Raw genomic sequence first — 19,512 nt, 5'->3', positions numbered from 1 at the left:
GGGCAAGACCATTTTTAAAATATTGAAGAGAAACACCTATCATATTTCAAACAAAAGGGATTACAGAAATTAAGACATGCAAGGGTAAAGGCCTGAGTAAGAATATAATGCAGTCTCCATATCTACAGGTTTTCCCTCATCTCCAATTAGACAAAAACACTGTATTTCAACTTCAGTTTTAAGAAAAATTATTTTAATATTTAATTTTAAATTCTAGAAATTATTAAATTTTAACCCTAGAAAGAATATTACTTTCCAATACAGATTTTTAAAAATTTAAACCAATATAAAAATAGGCAGTAACACATGAAGCAACACTACATGACAGAGTACCCATTAAGGTCTTTCCAACATTAGCTATCCAATGGAGAAAAGTTTGAAAGAACATGCTACCTACCCTCTTTGAAACAAATCCACATTGAAGAATTTGTGGAGCTCCACGGAGAATTCAACCATAGCCTGAACTTCACTCATGTTTATCAGGATGAAGAAGTCAGAACTTGTCAGCACCTTAGTTACTGAAAACAAAGAGAAAACAAACTATTTAGAACACAAGCTGGGGATAATGCTCATCTGGTCCTAAAAAGGACAATGCTTACACACAGTTTTGCACAGCTTCCTTAAATATGCAGGCCCTGCAGTAAACAAGAATATAGGACATAGCAAATCCAGCTTACAGTATCTTCTGCCTTTCTTGTGTAGGAATCAAGTGTTATCAGAGAAGCATCACAACACATCGTCAGCATAATACAATCCTGGCACCTACTGATACCTACATACTGCAGCTCTGCTCTGGTTCTTGGCTGGAGAGGGAAAAATACTCTCTGACAAGGAGAAAAAGAGCATGGGCTGCTTCCAGCCCTTGTTGGTGCAGAATGACCATGCAGGCAGCAGAGCCTCAACTCTGGCAAGAGGACAGCAACAGCTGAATTACTGTGTAGCCAAACAGTAAAGAGAAAGTGTCTGACCAGGTCATGTAAGGCTTTAGACCCAGAGATTCCAGGGGAAGGCAGGAGTTATGGAAGGCAACACGCTATTTTGAGTCAATTTTTTTTTGCAGTAAAGTGATAATTTTCACTGTCATCTTCACAGCCACAGACTAGCAAATTACTGCTAATTTACAACTGCCTGCTGATACCTAAATTAAAATCCTACAGATTTTACTAAGTTCTTCTGGTTTTCCTTCAACACTATCAACTAGATTAATGAAACAGACTGCACTTTCTGCAAACACTTGTCTTCAAATTACCCAGTTTCTGTAAGCACTGTCTGGTTTGAAGACTATGCAAACAAAAAAAAAAAACAACTTGAGCAGGCTGTACTTCATGCACATTAGTCAATTTTTCTGGCTCTGATGTAGAAGCAGTAGACATTGTCTGGAGCTCGAATGGATTACAGGTTTTTTTGTTTCTAAAATTTTGAACATGCTTTTGGGTGTTTGTGAAGTAGCAGCCAGTACTGAGACCGAAACAGAGTGGGTGGCAAAAAAAGTCATGACTGCAGCAGGTATTAGTCAGCTGAAAGCAAAGTTACCTTTACAACCCCTAGCCTACCAACTAAATTGTCTAGGAATATGACTCAAGATAAGATTTCCCTATCTGAACTCACTTTAGAGGAGCTGAAAGACTTCAAGCACTATAACAGAGGTGTCAATTTTAAACTCTAAATAAAACATTAATTCTGACCTTGGTTTAACAGCCAATACAGGGAGTCTGAATGCACTTCACAAAAACACGGGAACAGTACATTACTGACGTAACAGGGGACAAGGGAAGAGGAATTCTGCTGCGTAAGGACAACATGAAGAACTTGGATAAAGAACCCTTACCACAAGATCAAAACTACAGCATCTAGATGATGTTATAAACCCAGCTTATCTAAAAAATCTTGTCATCATTCAAATTTCAATCAAAGGACCTCAAGAGACTAACTGAATGATGCCACAAGTTTGCCACAATTTTGCTAGAGTTTGTAGTGTTAAGACTGGCAGTGACAGCCTACAGGGCTTTGCAATTCCCTCTTTCACTGCTTTGTGTATAGTATTGTACAGGGATGTCCTCTGTGGTCTTTAAAGCTAGAATCAAAATGCTCTCCACTCTAACTCCCTGGGGCTGCAATACTGCATAATCACATGGGCATCACCTACCAAAATGCAAGTGTATCTTCTGCAAATGAAACCTGACCTGCCACAGAGCAGAGATCCTGAGATCTGTGACCCTGGGCTGCTGCCCAATAAGCCCATGCACTATGCATGAAACTGTCCAGAACCTCAGAAGGAAGCCACTTTACAGCACTCAAGGAAAAGCAAAAAGATAAAGTAAGGATGCCATGGGGCAGTGTCCCCCAGCTTGCATTTTGACAAAACTACATTCTCAAGACAGGAACACATGACAAGGCTCTCTGGCTTCAAGGCGAGGTGCCAACTCTCTGAACAGTTTGCCTCCATTGAGTGAAGGGAAGACTGTTCCTGTGGTTGCTGTTGGGTCATGATCAGGGTCCCTCAAGTCCCCAGCAGGAAAACCCAGAACAAACCAGAACCAGTCCAATTAGGTAAGCTCAAAGGTCCGTCTTATGAATGAGTTAATACCACAAAAAATACTTAAGAGAGCCTCATCTTGCATGACTGCCAAAAGGGCTGTCCAGTGAACTTGTGGCATTCCTACTGTGTATGATACAGCTCTAGCTCCCTTCCTTCTCTATTGAGCTTCCTTAGCACCCCCAGCCAGTCCACTAAAAATTGCCCAGCAGGCAAATTTTCCCTGCAGACCAAGCACAGGGTCCAGCAACCGCAGGCCTGCATGACACAACAGGGTGCATTTTAATCCAGTAACACAGCTCTTGCTCAACTACAAATAGTATTTGGAAAAACAGTGTCTATGCCTTGCTCCAATACCAACTGCAAAACCAGTAAATACTGTGGCACAGTTCACAGAACAACACATCCAGCAAGCAGTGCTGCATACCGCAGGTACCCAGCTGACCACTGAATAGCTTTTTCTTTGTTGAGCATCAGCTTGTTCCATGTGCACCTTAAACTGGAAGAAGGGGAGCATTCACTGCCCTGTCTGACATAAACCACACCACTACTTTTCTGCCAAAGTGTTTCATAGCAGTGCAAAAGAAAATAGTACAGAACACTTACAGTTCTGTGAAATATGTAACAGAAAGTGTTGTGCAATGAATAAATATTTTAAAGGAGACACTCAATTTGGACAACGTCTTAAGCTTGTACATTAATCATACAAAAGCAAACAAAAAAACCTGAACTCCTATAGAGGTATTTGTTGTATAGATTCCTATCAAGCTGCACTTCACAAACTGCACTTTACAGCTGCACTTCACAAACTTCATCTACCACAAAAGTCCACAACTCATTTTAATACTTAATGAGTTTAGTGTTGCATTTCAAAGCACTTCATTAGCATTTGGAAACCAAGATATTAAACTGCATTAAAAACCAAACGAATCCTTCAGCAAGAGCTCTCTCTGTGAGAAATGGAGTGTAATGCAGAATATAAACCCGTATCAGAAGGTCTGATAATAAATGACAATACCTTAATACACAAATTAAAATGAGGGGGTTCTAAACTTTTGGTAGTTACTTAACTTTTATAATTAAAACAGCATTTCAATATTCAAAAGTATTTAGAGCACTGCGACTTAACATCTCCAACAGATAAAATGTCAGTTAAAGCCACTTGATCCTACACTGAGGGAGGGTCAAACCTTTCTTTTCTGTCTTATTTCTGAGGGTTTACTTATTTTCCTAAAATCTATGTATCCTGGCTGGTCCATGCTGTCCCCACACCACTTCACCACTTCTTCAGTTATCCAAACTAATCTTTCCTGAGGCCACAATACAAAGTGGATCACAGGATAACATTTTTAAGGTTTGTCTGAAGGAAAAAAAAGGTATTTCTTTTGTTTCTTGTTTGTTTTTTTCCCTAAATCAATCATATCAGTGCTATTCTGCAGCAGCTGCATCAGAGCACCTGAGAGTGAACTGAAAATACAGAAACCTCCTAACTAGCTTTGTTTTCAGAAAAATGATTGTGTAACACTGCCATTAATCTAGCTATTTGCACTGGGGACTGCAAAACAAGACTGAGAAACAAAACTGCAAAAAGACGTTCAAAGGATGTCTTACCTGCACTGGTAAATACTCCATTTTAGTATGTCAATCAACCAGTCTTCCAGTTCTCTGCTGTCAAAAACATACTGCTCGAACTAAAAAACAAACAAACAAACGAATGTTTTACTCAGAGCAACATCTCTAGAATGTTTTAGTACTTATGTACTTCATTCTCCTTTCCTGCATTCTAATAGCAACCTTTATCATGACCTCTCCAACAATCACACAAGAACACCCTACCAGCATTCTTCAGTCTGACCTTGGGTCCTGCACTGCAGTTTTCAGCTCTCCCAAAGCATAGCAGTCTGATATGTATTTTTACAAAATAAAGTAAAAAATAGAACTACTCACAAAGCAAATGCTCTGGCAAAGCTGACATTGCTATGTCCAGCCAAACTATCCCTGCCTTCAGCAAGGAATTCTAAGCTCCCAGAGGACTCTGGTACACCCCAGTCACCCCACAGCCTCCCAAACCTTCAGAGAAACTCTCAGCTCACCAGCAGCAACTCAGCCATGAAGAGGTAGGAGGATATTCTGGCCTGAGTCATCAAATACAGCTCAAGCCCCCACACAGCCTTACATAGCTACCAGGGAGGAGACAACTTATAAGAACAGATCTGGTGAGATTCTCCTAGTAAATCTTATGCTCCTTCTTCACAGAAGCCAAAATTCAGGGGACAAGGAGAAGAGCCTTAGACCATAAGCCCACTTTCTTAGAGCAAACACTGAAGGTAGGTGAATACCACCTAATATTCTGAAACTCTCCCTGGAGCTCCTGATAAACCACTACCTTAAAACTTTACAGTTTTTTTTTAAGAATCAGTTCATCTCTCCTGCACTTTGAAACCATGAGGGTACTTAAAAAATACAATTTTAAAAAAGCAAAATCTCTTTATCTGATGACCTTAAGATTTCAGACACACAGAAAAGAGAACACTCAGTTCTACCCTCTTAAAGGAACTTTGCATTTTTTTGTATGTATATTTCAGAGAAATATACATACAAAATCTATCACAGCTTGTGAAGACAAGCTGTGAAACTAAACTGGTTTTGCCTTAGCTTCAGAGGAAAGAAAACAGAGAAAGTAGAACATTAAAAAAAAACATTATCTGGATTTTTTTAAAACAGATTTCATTTGTGCATGTCATGTTGGTATTACATCACTGATACCACAACTTTTCAATAATAACCCAGTAAAATCCTGATGCCATAATGCCACATAAATATGGCACCAACACTTATTACATTTGTTTAACACTGCATTACAGCCTGTGTCATACCAGTTCACTTTTAAAGAGGACTGAGTTCTTTTTTTGAAAGAGAGAGCGAAAAAACATGCAAAATTCTGAGGACCTAAATTTTTTCGAGCCTTAGATTTATTATTTTATATTCAGTGGGAATCAAAAGTAAAACTAAAGAATCTACAAATGAAAATGAAGCAAAGCATTTATTTTGCTCAGTCTGTTTCTAGCTGTTCATTTAACATTTAAGTAGTATTTTTCTTCAAAGTTGCTGTAGGAGCCTTGTACACCTCCCTCCCTGAGATTTTTAACCAGTTCTCATTCTCCTGTATGCTCAGAGATCCAGCACCTGCCAACACAAATTCAGCCACCATCTATCTCTGTGCTGATGACTCACAGGTTTGTCCCCCCACCTGAGAACCGCCTTCAATTCCAATTTTAGCTGTTTCTTGGACACTGCCTTCAGCTGAAACTCAGTGTGGTGAAAACAACGTTCTTGACCTGACCAGCAAGGCTATTCCTAATGCCTACTTTCTGAGTGTGCATTACTAGCACAATCTGGCTGGAAACCTAGACATTGTCTTTCATTTAGTTTTCTCTGGGTTCTCATAGACTTTGGCAAGACAATACAGAAAACGTGCCAAATTGTTCTGCACGTGATTAGAAATACGTCCCATCTATCCATACAGCCAAAACTCATCCAAACTAATATCCTTTTATTTTAATTACTGTGAGGCTGAAAAAGTATATTTCACTGCATGTATTGGTTCAGCATGGTGCTGCAAAGAACCAGTCTTTTATTTTGATCATTCCACCTCTCTCTGCATTCCCTGCAGAGAGAGCCTGGACTACTGCAAGGGTAACTCCCCTGTCCTTTGAAATCCTTTCACAGCTGTGCAGCACTCGATATCACAGTGTTCTGGTTGAGACTAGAGCTTCCCAGCACTAGAAATAAACCCTGCTTCTCAATAATTAAAAAGGTGAGGGTGTAGAAAAGAAATTGTAGTTGAATTTTGGATTGCATAATCATCATGTTGTAAAACAAGCAAACAAACAAAACCCTTATGCAGAATTATCTTAGAATACCTCATTATCCCAATTTTAAAAAGACAACATGACCACCACTAGAAAAATACTTCAAAACACATTGCTTTACATCAGGATTTCCTAATTAATTTTTTTAAAGCTTTACAGTTATAATAATGACATTAAATAAATAACTACACCTATAGTTAATGACCAAATTTTCATGGACTCAGGACGAAACTTGACTATTACAATTTTCTTCACACCTGGTTCTCTAAGTTTAGATTACTTCCCAGACAACCAAAAGGTTTGATTCTAACAAAGCTAATGCAAGATACCTATGACATTTTAATGGGCTAGATAAACAACCAACCTAATCAGGCATTAAAATTCTAGTTTTCATACTTTTTGCTTTAAATTTAGCACAAATATCTCATCCCCTATGCAGCACACTGATAACATACTCACTACTTTGAGCTGACAACTTGATTATTCCCACTGAGCACAGAAGTCATTAAGATGTTGCATTTATTTCTTTTCTTCTCCCCTATTAATAGATCATACATGTGATACAGTAATTCATCTTGAACGCTTATTAAGCTTATTCCCTTCTATCCTTGCATTGGTCTTTGTCTGTTTGACAAATGACATGTTATTTCTAAGCTTCCTCATTAAAAAGTTTAACAGGAAAAGTTCTGTGAGAGCACAGTTAAAAGCTCTCTTTCTTATCGATGAGTTCTTCTGCCTCCACTACAAAAGCCCTGCTGCAAAACAGACCCCATGCTTACAGATTTCTGCATTTTTCCTCCCAGTATGGACGCTAACTTCTTCTCTCTTCAGCCAATTTACACTAAACAAAAACTGCATCATCTCTGAGTTCCCCTCTTCTTTCTCATTAAAATGAATTGAGCAATGGTTTCAACAGTAATTTCCACAGAAAAATGGAAACAGAACATGAACCAAACCGAATGCTTTATTTGGCTTTTACAATGACCTCCCATAAAAATAAAAGCCACATTTTAAAAATTATTAAAGGGGTATGAAATAACTGACACAAATGTGACTGTTTTTGAGTCAGAAACAGCTAAAACTGAGTGTTTTGATAATAAGCAATAGCAGTTCAGGATATGTGCTACTACATTATGCCAGCCACTTTGTCCCACTTTGGTCCCGCATACTGGTGGAGCGAGAAAAATGACCTTCCACACACTCATGCCAAGAACCAAGAGGAGTGGACTGTGCAAATCAGAAGTAAAGCTGAGCTACCTCAACAACACTGATGCAAATAAATACCTCTAAGCACAGCAGCAGTAATGAATCTAGAAATACATCTGCAAATTATGAAATATGCAGAAATAAATCTGTAAATTAATTGTTTTGCTTATAATTTTCTACTAATGAACTCACAATCTACCTTTTCCTAACCTAAAGAGCATCACAGGGCGGAAAGCAAAATTAAGTGCTTATATTAACAAAGTCTTTTGGAACTTTACATAAAAAGCATATAAGGATCTTACAGTAAATGGGGGAAAAAAAACCCAGTAAATTGCAGGCTATAGTATTTTGGCTTAGAAAACAAACTGCATAGCCTAATACATTCACGTTCTTATAAACTACTGAATTTATGAAGGATGTATCAGATAGGAATTAATAAAGTAGGAGAGGGAAGCTTATTAAAATAATTTTATTCTGTCCAATGGAATAGGTTCTTCATAAAACATTAAGGGTCTAAGTGTACTTAAAACATACTTCATTTTCCTACTTACACAAAGGAAAAAAGCTCTATCTCTTTGAACTCCATGCTCCAATAATGTCATTAAAAGAAAAATAACTTTCATATGGATGGATGAATTTGGCATTAAAATGTCTGCAATGACTGTTAATGTCATGACTCTGCCATATTTTATGAATCGAAGGTCTCCAAAAAGAAAGTTGCAACTTCTCTCCCACCACAAGCAAGCTTGTGAATGACGACTTTTTGCAATCCTTTGGTTTCCAGAGAAATGAAAAATAAATCTAACAGTATGTTATGTAAATTATTTAATAGGTAATAATTCTGTATTATTGTCCTCTGTAAATAAAACAGCACAATTTACAGAGTTGAGTCATTGTTCCAATACCTGCTCTGAGGTCATTCTTTGACAAGACAGTAAATACAGTTTAGATTTGACAGGTTGATTTTGCATTGGAAGGCTTTATGCCAAATAGTTACTGTATTTCCTCCCACCGTAGGCATTAAGTTAGTGCAAATGATATATTGCATACTTTTATTAACTTAAGAAATGTGATAGCTTGGCTGCCTGATCGAAGCTACATTAGGGATAATCTGATAGTAAATCTGATCCAGGATCAGTGGTCACAAAACCACCTCCTTGGTAGTTCCTACAGTAATAGCATTGGTGGTGATAGGCTAGATCAGCCAACACAGAAAAACAGTGATTCTGACTTTCTTACAAATATAAGTTCTTTCAGAAATACATAGCAGTACTGTATCAAAAACTAATTTTTTTTTCAACACCTAATGTTAATAGCCCAATATAAAGACAGCTGATTTGGGGATGGCTACTACATCTTTAAAAACATAATCCTTGACTTCACTTTTTTTTATAGACTCACAAAATCATTAAAGTTGGAGAAGACCTCTAAAATCATCAAGTTCAACCTTTAACCACTAGACCATGTCCTCAAGTGCCAACTCCACACTTCTTTAAACACTTTCAGGAATGGTGATCTCACCACTACCCTAAGGCACCCTTTTTCAGTGATTGACAACCCTTTCAGTGAAAAAACTTTCCTATCTAAACTTTCCCTGACACAATTTAAAGCCATTTCCTCTTATTCTATCACCTACTACTCAGGAGAAGAGACCAACCCCATCTTGCTACACCATTCTTCCAGGTTGCTGTAGAGAGTGATAAGGTCTTAGCTGAGCCTCCTTTTCTCCAGGCTGAACAGCCCCAGCTCCCCACAGTACTCCAGACCCTTCACGAGCTCCACTGCCCATCTCTGGACTCACTCCAGCATCTCAATGTTTGTCTTGTAGTGAGGGGACCAGAACTGGATACAGGATTTGAAATGCAGCCTCACCAGTGCTGAGTACAGAGGGACAATCACTGCCCTGGCCCTGCTGGCCACACTATTGCTGATTTCTTTGTGGTTTGGCTTCCAGTTTCATACCATTTTAACAAAACAAATTGAGGTAAGCAGTATAACACAAAAATTTAGGTTAAAAGTTTAATTTTTGATCTTCAGTGCAAAAACCCCTAAACTTAAAAACTGGAAATATAAAACATTGTTTTTAACTTCTTATAACATCTGCCCCCTGCCTTTATTCAACACCTACCTGAGAAAAGTCATATATTCCTATTTTGTTCTCCCTTTGTTAATGATTTTCTGATGTTCTACAAGACCCTCTCTTCAAGTGACCCCTCTCCTAAGACCCTGTCTATAACTTTTCTGCTACACAAAACATGCATTTATTCTACAGCCAAATCCACATTATTATAGTACAAAGTGCAATTTAGTTCTGGTTGAATGACACAAGTGCAAAGTTGAAGGACAATTTAGCAGACTGCCACTGCAAGCAATGACCTAATGAGATCATAAAAAGTATTTCAGAATGTGCACTAAGGCTTTTCAAAAACATATTGTAGCAAACAAATGCCTACATGTCAATTTGGCCTAAGGCTTTAAGCTCTCTTGATGCTCACTTATCTTCATGCTGACCAGGTGAGGAAGAGACATACTTTTCTCTGCAACCTCAGGCAGCACCTCCAGCAGCTATGTCTTGTACACGTCCAAATCTAAGAGTACTAAGCTGAAACACATCTAAACTTCTAAGTTCACTTAGTTATTACCTAAACCAGTCAAGCACAAGATTCTAATGCTCTGTCCTTTACATTCCACACTCTTTTCTACCACTGAAGCCTGGAGCAAAACAGTTCTGACCTAATAGAAAACAAACAAATAAACAAACAAAACACACCACTCAAGCAAATAAACAAAATAACAACAACAAAAACCCCATAAAAATTAAACCAACCAACCCAAACTCCCCACTCCCAAGAAAAAAAGCAAAAAGATACAATAAAATTAAATCACTTCCTACTTTTTTTTAGCTGTTTAGAAGAGAAGGGACTAAACACAGTATGCAGAGTATTGAGTGTGCTTTTTTGACAAATGCACAGGCAAAGAAGTCTTTGAAGAAACAAGTGTCAAGTAAAGATAACACTGATCAGCACTGGCGGACAGCTGTGATGGTAGCTTGAAAAAACTGAGCAGATCTTAGCATGCACACTGTGAGAAGACTGGATGTCAGTAAGCACCCTGAGAAAACATTACATTATGTATCAGTAGCAAAGTCTTTAAACGATACCCTTTTGCTACCCTTGCAGAATTGCTTGCACTCACGCAGCAAACAGCCATCTCTGCAATCATGCTGGCAGTTGTGGGAAGATAAAAGCCCCACAGCACCAAACCAAACTTTTACTGCTATTTTGGGGATTACTTTGTAAGTTCTTGGTGGTTTTATGGGGGGGGGGGGTTGGTTAGTTTTTTGCATTTTTAACTTAAACAGGAACGTTTCACTGATTTAATACAAACAGCTGCACTGATCTAACTTAGAGTATGCCTGTATTATCATCTAACCCCAAAGAGGTGAGTAAGGGCATAACAAGAATTTAAGCCAACTCTGTCCATGAAACTTCCACACTAGAAACAGCTTCAGAAGTTTCTGCCTCAGGTGCTCATTCACATCTTCACAGCATCAATACATCGCCCCCTCAACACTGCCAACACAGTGCTCGTGGGACAGCATTTTAAAATTAATTAGTTAGCATTTTAGAATAATATATTTCTGCAGGGCTTGATCAGATCACTTCCTTATCCGGTTTCAAAGCACAGCTCCACAAACAGCAGTGCCACCAAGCACAGGGAAGGGAAGAACAGCACAGCGGCTCCCTGGCCAGTTGTCCCCTCAGCCTCCATGAGCCACAGCCTTGGCACAGCAAGGCAAAGAGGTCTCAGTAGCAGGGTGAAAGAAACTGCCCCATCTCGCAGCCATTCTTGAGGCAATGTTTTTACCCTCCATTCCTTTCTTTGATTCTCCTCAAAAGCTGGACAGTAACACCCTATCCTGCCCCACTTCTTCCATGGAAGGACACAACCTCAGAGCCCAAGCAGCAGCTAACTTCCCCCTGCTCCACAGGACAAGTTCTGCTCTCTACTCACAGGCCTGGCTTCCCAGGGAGGCAACATCTCACCTGGGAACCCTCCTTGGCAGCCCAGACCATTTCCTTCCAGAAGGAGGCATGGAAGGATAGAAAGCCCAGCAGGTTCCAGCAGCTTTGTCCCAACAGGCCCAGAAACACACTCTGCCTGCGGAGTAACCAACTGACACACCTGGTATCAGGCACAACTTTCGCTGAAGAAGAGCTCTTCTGCTCCCTGTCATGAAGGAAGAATGTGACAGGGCTGCCCTAGTCAGCACAGTCTACTCCACCAGAGCTCCATAGCCTGCAACACTCCCTTGGAGCGATGGCACTGGTCCTCTCCCACAACAGTGCTAGAATATCTTACTAAAGAGTCTCTATTAAACAGACAAGTATAGTAGCATTAACAAATTCAGTTCCAAGATTTGCTTTTGTTTATGTTGCAGCTTGAAGGCTTCATGCTCCTCTTACCTCCCGCTCCCCAAGTGGCATTTCACTAACAGAACAATGCTGACGTGTGAGAAGCTGGTAAAAACACTGACACAAACCTAAAATGGCAAGACTCTGTTTCCAAAACAACACATTGGAAACAAAACAAATCTAATGATCACCTTTAGTAACTTCAATGGGTAGACTTGAAAGATTACATATAAAAAAATCAGAAAACTATTTTCTGAATTAGCCTGAAACATCATCAACGCTACTTAAACAATTTTTGACAGTGTTTTGTATGGAGGAGTTTTTGTTCACTTCTTTTCTCCTACCATTTACTTGTCATGCTTAGTTAGAAATTTTTGTACTAATGTTCTGTAATCATTAAATCCCTTACATGCTGCTTTCAAATTTGCTAAAACTAGAACAAGCAAAACCACCCCTTAAACATAGCATAAACATTTAGGGGAAAAAAAGCCCAACAACTAGGAACCAATGTCATCAGAGGTTTTCCCTACCCTGCTGATAGCATGGCTGGTTGGTTTTCAAAACAGTTGTTGTTTCTTCTTCTCCTACCTCAGAAGGGCAAACTATACTGACTGCCCATGAAAACTCATCATTTTATATCAACTCCATCAGCTTTTACACATTTATATCAAAAGGCAAGTAGCACATCTGTTAGAGCTTCTAATCACAGATTCAAATTCAGCTCAAACATTAGCTGGCACTCAAACCAATTTGAGAGACATACAATGCACCTTCCACAGCTTGTCTCTTAAGAACATGTAAAATAAAATGAACAGCAAGTAAAAACCCAGTGGCTCAGAGCTTCTCCCCCAGCAACAAGGGCCTTCACTGAAAAAGAAGTCTAGTCTGACAGAATAGCCACAAAATTGGAGATCTAGGTCCTGATTTCCATGTTCAGACCTAGTATTGACTTCACTTATTAAAAGGTTTTTTCCTCCAAGCTATTTGACATGTAAAGCAGTAAAACATGTTTTCTGCTATCTATGCTTTATTGCTTCAGTACTTCAAATATCCTCAATACCTTGGCATGTTTTAATCTGGATTTTTTCACCGCAGTGAGGGACTGAAGGTCAGAGGTGCCTGAAAATACAGGCTCTAGAATTATCTGATAGTTGGTATAGTCTCAGAATTTACCCAGAAAATCTTTTAAAAACATATATATGCATTTATAGAAAGCTAGATTGGCCACATATAAATAGGCAGGCAAGCAATTATAATTAAGTTTAAAAGCACTAGATAGGCAACTACTACAGCCTCTACCACTAAAACTCAGGAGCATTAATTATACTATTTATATTGATTTTTTTACATGGAAATACACAATCATTATGCAGAAAACTCATCAAGCAATAATGGAACAGACAGCCTGGGGAGAAAGTGCAGCTTCTTCTACAGAAGCACAAAAACTACATTTTTCTTGTAGGTTTCAATAGAAAGAAGACAGCAAATGTACTTCAAACCATTCTAACATGAAAATTGAAAGGGAAACCTTGTTTATTAACTTTAAAAAATAATCTGATAAAGAGAATTCAGTTTCTTTTATAGCTAGAAAGCACAATAAAGCATTATCTCTCAACACCCTTTATGCAACAGGTAATGAGTGATCTATGGCATTGTCAGTAACAGGGATTAATTCATGAGGTCACAGCACGTGAACAAGGTTGTGATTATAGTAAGCAGACTTGCATCTGGAAAACAAGTCAGTTTATTATTTCAAAATGTCAGAGATCAAGCGTAAAGCTTCCTGCAAAATTAACTGTTGAATGCTATACATTTCTTCTTAATTTGGGGGTATGGTGTGTACAGCTTTGTGATTTGTTTTACAAGTAAGATTCAGCAAACCATATGCACACATATGTATAAATATATATGTATAATTCTATAGTATTAGAGCTAACAAATTTTTAACTTTTCACTAGAAAGCTAAATATAGCAAAATCCATATATTTTCCTTTTTTTTCTGATACAAGACTTGCAATTCAGAAATGTGGACATTTTTTATTTCTTTTTAGTAAAATATTGGTAAGTGAAAGTTTGTATCTTGTTTCCAACAAAATTGCTTTCACAAAATAAAGTTCAAAATTCTTCACAGCAAAAATGTTCCCAATTTCAAAACCTCTACAGAAAATCCATTACAAAAAAAAGCACTGAAACCATTTAACAAAAAATAGAATTAATGCTGTTTCAATTTGCTTTAGCATTTTCAACCTTTGTACCATTTTTAAGTTGAGCTCTGTGAGATTTGATTGTTTCTTATTTCTCTGCTCTTTTCAAGAACAATGCTGTCATCAATTTCCTGCTTGAAGTAAACACGATTTGCTCACCTGACTTCTTCGTGACACAAAACTACAGCAAACTTATTTCCTCCCTTTCAGATTTTTTTCCTTGTATACCCTTTGTTGTATACTCTTGTTACCACAAAGGTTCCACGCATTGTTCTTCGAGGAAAACTGTTTGTAGAAGACTTCTACAAATATCAGCAACACCACATTACTAAATACCAACTGCTTTTGCTATAAATGAAAGCATAAACACTAAATTATGTTCATACTTCAACAGCAACTTATTTTTCTACACACAATACTTAATGACATGTATCCAATGAATTAATGTGTTCAAAAGGTGCTTAACAAAATGCTAGAGAAGGCCAAAATCAGCAGATGCGTAGCAAACATAAAACCATGTGTCTTGCCAAGGAGAAAACACATGGTGCATTAATATTACAGACTACATGGACATACTTTACTACTTTGCCTAGCTGTGGCAGAAAAACACAGAACTAGCGTTTTTTCAGAAGCATAGTATGATTGTAACAAGCTCACCAGGACCAAAAATGTGGCTTTTGAGCGGATTTAACTAATCTCTCATTCCTGTTTTAAAGGAGCAGGATTGTGACTTACAGAATCATAGAACAGGATCATCAAATCTGGAAGAGACGTTTAAAGATCATCAAGACCAAATGTCAACCCAGCACTACGACTAACCACTGAACTGTATCACCAGGATATAGGAACATATAAAACTTTTGAAGATCACATTTCCTATGCTTGTTCATTTGGAGGAATATTGAATGCAAGATTAAGTAATTAATAATTCAAAAAACTCTCAATTATGCTCATAGTTAACCAAAAGAAATTCATGTGCTGATATTTGACACAGTAATACTTATTTAGGCTCCAGGTTCTCTGAGCAACAGCCTGTCAGAGATAACTGATATTCAACAGGCTGTCAAAACAAATATCCATCAGGAACAATGGCTGGTCAACACACAGGTGGTACTCATCTTTCCTGTCATGAAAACAAAGCATTCGTGAAACTGTACTTTTCCATACAGAGAAAACAGGGAAGAGGAAAACCCACACAAAAAACTGCAACTCTTCCACCTTGGTTAACAAGAGTACATTCTCCCAAGACTGTCCCTAGGTCTGTAGGGACTGGGAGATGAAAAAGAACAAAAAGACATCAAGACAGAAAACATGAAGTACAAGATGAAACAGTTACAAAGCAAGGATGAGAAACATTAGTCCTTTTCAAAATAACAACTTCAAACACTGAAACAAGGTCAACAGTAACAAGAATTCACAACCCGTTGATTCTCACACTGAGGTCCATCTTTGGTACTGATTTAACTTTCAAATTTGTTCGGGACAGCAACCAGGCCAAGAGAGAGACACAAGCACCAGTAGTCACAGCATTACATTAATAAACATTTGGGTACCTGCCTCCTAGGTTGGTGTAGGCAACCAGTTTCTTACCAAGGAAAAAAAAACAAAAACAGTACAAGAGTCAGAGTTCATAAAGGGCTCCCATACCTTTACCTGCAGTTGTCCAAAACCTTGCCACTCAGAGTAATCTGCCTCACTCTTTTGCCAGGATTTGCTTTCCTATGCACCTCTCCAGCCAGACAGATGGCTGTGGCATTCATATTCCATTCTAATCATTTCCAGCAAGAGAAGCTCGCACCAAAACACCAGATTGTAACCTGGTGAGAATGAGATACTGATAGAAACATCCTGTCAAAGAGTGTTTATCATATCTCAAAACCACAACCAAGTCCAGTAGAACTTGTCAGTGCCTTTCTCAGCAGATAAGTGACTAGCAAAGTCAACAAGGAATGCCAGAGTGACCAGTAGATCTGTTTTCACATCTCTCCCTGCTTGGGAACTGAATCCACTAATTCTATATTTGTGAGAAAAAAAGCACCAGAGACAGTCCTGGAACTGAGATTTGAAACCCATGTGCTGCCAAGGGAAATGTTAAAACCACAATACTGCAGTGTCAGGTAACAGTGTCACATCCATCACTGGGGCTTCAGAAGAGATGCAAGGGCTTAGCTCTTCTGAAATCTGAACAGAGCCCAATGTGTTATTTTTGAGGTTATACTTAACTCAAAACAAAAGTAAATTCTATCACAATGGAATTAGATTGAATCAACAACTCCGTTGGTTTGTCTGGCACATTTTCAAAATCAGTTTTGAAGACAGATTTTGGTTGCTGCGTGCACATTACTATTACTGATTACTATTCATGCCAAATCTTATCCAGCTCAGTCACATCTACCATAATTTTAATAGAAGGTAACAAATCAGTTTTATTAATAAAGTGCTAATTTAAGTCTAAAATCAGTATTTTCACTTATCAGTCAACTCTTACCAGTTGTGTAGGATTGTATTTCACATGAGGGATATTTAAACCACTTCAAAGTATGAGTTTAAATTCATATTCTCTGACTTTTATTAATTACCAAAGGAAAGCTTATGAATCGGCTTATGCCAATTACAGGGGAAAAAATGAGTGGTGGGAAAAGGAAAGCAAGTCGGTACACCCAGAGAAAATGCAGACTAAGATTTATAGCTCTGCTCTGACATACCAAATGCAGGTACTCAGACTGTGACTACTGGTACAATCATTATGGAAGAAAAAGAACAAGATTACAACTCTGTGCTTCATTTGTTTGAAGTACTTGCAAAAATACAGCCAGAGCCCAGATTGTTCACTTCCTACAAAACAATTCGGTTCTAATGGGCAGTGAACTGTTAAAAAGAATAATAAAAACGGTGCTGGAGTACCAATTTGTTCCTCCACAAATCCAGAATTCTTTCACTGTAAAAAAGCTGTAATGTTCCAGCAAAGCAGAGATTTATTGAATGAGGTTTGGACTGCGCTATTTATCCCTTAGGAAGGGCCAAGTAATTTCATCTTCACAATCAAAATGCTAAGTTGGAGTTATTTAATAGATGAAAATGTAATAAACATTCCCTTCCAGAATAATACAGATTCTGCAGAATTTGCTACTTGGTATCCAGTCAAACAAACCAAAAGGTGGTGCGTGTGGATTTCACCTCGGGCTTTGCCTATTTATAACACATTATGCAAGTTGAAAGAACCACTTAAAAACCGAAGTAAAACCCAGTAAAACAAAAGACGCATTTCTGTCCACCCTACTTGATAAAGTGTAAGATTCAAATAGTAGCTTGTCTAGTTTTCAGTCAGTAAAATCCTCCGCAACCAGGAGAAAGGGGAAGTGGGCTTAAACACATCAGCACAAATATTTCTTTGGTTGTAGCATCAACATGATTGCAAATCCCCCAATCACAATTTTTAAAGATCTGTTATGCTATGCAACTACTCTTCCAAGCAGTATGTTTGCAATGTGTAATTATCGAACAAAGCTTTCAAACAGGTTCTGTCCGAAATTTTGCTCAAAATAATACAAGAAAGAAACGTTATTTCCACCAGAGCGCTTACGGATCATGCAAATCCTGCCGAGCGCGCCCCGAGGTTAACTGAGCCCTAACGAGACCGTGGGGACGGTGAGGGGGTGAGGAGCATCTGCGGGAGGCACGGCCGGAGCTGAGAGGGGAACGGGCTGTTCCCGCTCGGAGCGGGAGGGCGGGAGCCGCCAGTGCCGCCCTGCGCGCACCAGGAAATAGCTGCGAGTTATTCCTAACGCTCGGCCAGCAACTTTCCACACTGCACGCAGAAAACCTGCCTTTAAAATAAATAAATAAATAAATGCAAAATTAACGGCCCCCTCCCCCTCAACGCTGTTTCAAAGCCTGTGAAGGTCCCATATTCCTCAGAAAAGGAAGGAGGGGAAGGCACCATCGCCTCCAGCAGTTCCTAGTCCTACAGCCGGCCCTCGGACACTTCGCGGCGGGGACAAGCGAGACATTATTTCTGACCTATTTTCGGCGCCGCCTCGGAGCGATAAACAATCAACAGCGGCGGCGAAAGCTGCCCGGGCACAAACTTCTCCCGGGGGCCACGGGCCGCCCCCCGACCGCGGGAAGCTCGGGGGAAGCGTCCCCTGCCCCGCGGCAGAGCCCCCCGCCCCACCTCGTACCCGGCCGGCCGGGCTGCGGAGAGGCTCCCGAGTTCTCCTGCCGGGCTGCGGGGAGGGGGAGGTCAGACCGACACAAACAAGTCCCCCGCCCGCCATGCCCGCGGCCCCGGAGGCAGGCCGAGCACGGAGGGGTGCCCGCCTGCCCCAGCTCTCCGGGAGGGGACGGACGCGGTCCCGCCGCTCTGCCCGACCACCCTGCGCCCCCTCGCCGCTCCCCTGCACCGACCTGGGACACAAAGGAGCGGCCGCCGCTGCCCGCCGATCGCCCGTGCTCCCCGCGGAGTCCAGGCCGCGGCAGCACCGGGATGGCGTAGCGCAGGCATCCGACGCCAGCGCCTGCTGCTCCCGCGACGGCCCGTGCCGCCGGCGCCCGCTCTGCGCTGGGCGGGGAGGGAGGGGGGGCGCTGGGAGCCGGCCGAGCGCCGCTTCCTGCTGCCCGGCGCCGAGGGGCGGCGGGTGCCGGAGCCGCGCCGGGGGTGCTGCGCCGGTGGCTAAGCAGAGGCCGGTGGTAGCGGCCGCATCCTCGGCTCCCGCGCCGGGCTCTCCGTGCCGCCTCGCTCCGGCTCCGAGCAGGCTCCGGTGCGGCTGCCGCGGCGGCCGCTGCCGGCAGCGCCAGCCCCGCTGTCCCCGCGGTGCGCCCGGCCCGCGCTCGTGCTCCCCCTGCCGCCGGGCCGGGCCGCGGCTCGGGCCCCTCCCGCGGCTCCGCGGGCCGGCTCGGGGCGCCCCGCAGGGCCGGGAGAGCCCCGGGGCGGGGGGGACGCGAGCTTAGCCCTCGCTGCTGGCACCGCGCCCGCTCCCCAGAGACCCCCGTGGCACGCTGTGGGGCGGGGCAGGCCTGCCCTCGGCCGCGCTGCCTTCCCGGTGCAGCCTGGCCTGGGCACGGGGCAGGGGCAGCCCGCGGGGAAAGGCTCCCGGGTGCTGGGGGCAGCGGCGGGCACCTGCCAGGGCGTGCTGCGCTGCAGGGAATGAGCCGCTATGGGGAGGAGGTTCTCCTTTCTGTAGTAAGACTTATTCTCAACGCAATACCGAAAGAGAAGTAAATCGGCTGTAAACGGCATTAATAACGCTGGTGGTCTTTAACATCCAGGAGGAGGAATG

The 19,512-nt window shown here is 41.1% G+C and overlaps 1 protein-coding gene across 4 annotated transcripts in view; it reads right to left on the bottom strand.

The window, feature by feature from the left end:
- FAM135A (family with sequence similarity 135 member A) overlaps positions 1–19,039 on the bottom strand; it is a 79,448-nt gene extending 60,409 nt beyond the window's left edge. For 3 of the 4 annotated variants that reach the window (XM_056487104.1, XM_056487105.1, XM_056487106.1), the window contains exons 1-3: positions 18,641–19,039; positions 4,148–4,227; positions 398–518 (exon numbers count right to left, since the gene is read on the bottom strand). In XM_056487104.1, coding sequence (XP_056343079.1) covers positions 398–474 — 77 coding nt within the window. In that variant the 5' untranslated portion in view covers positions 475–518; positions 4,148–4,227; positions 18,641–19,039. The remainder of the gene's footprint in view (positions 1–397; positions 519–4,147; positions 4,228–18,640) is intronic. The other variant, XM_056487108.1, reaches the window with a different exon arrangement.
- Between the last annotated feature and the right edge of the window lie 473 nt (positions 19,040–19,512).

The sequence above is a fragment of the Oenanthe melanoleuca genome, chromosome 3 (genome assembly GCF_029582105.1).
Source record: "Oenanthe melanoleuca isolate GR-GAL-2019-014 chromosome 3, OMel1.0, whole genome shotgun sequence".
Taxonomy (NCBI): Eukaryota; Metazoa; Chordata; class Aves; order Passeriformes; family Muscicapidae; genus Oenanthe; species Oenanthe melanoleuca.
The sequence above is the reverse complement of the archived record's forward strand: the minus strand, read 5'-3'. Positions and strand labels throughout refer to the sequence as shown.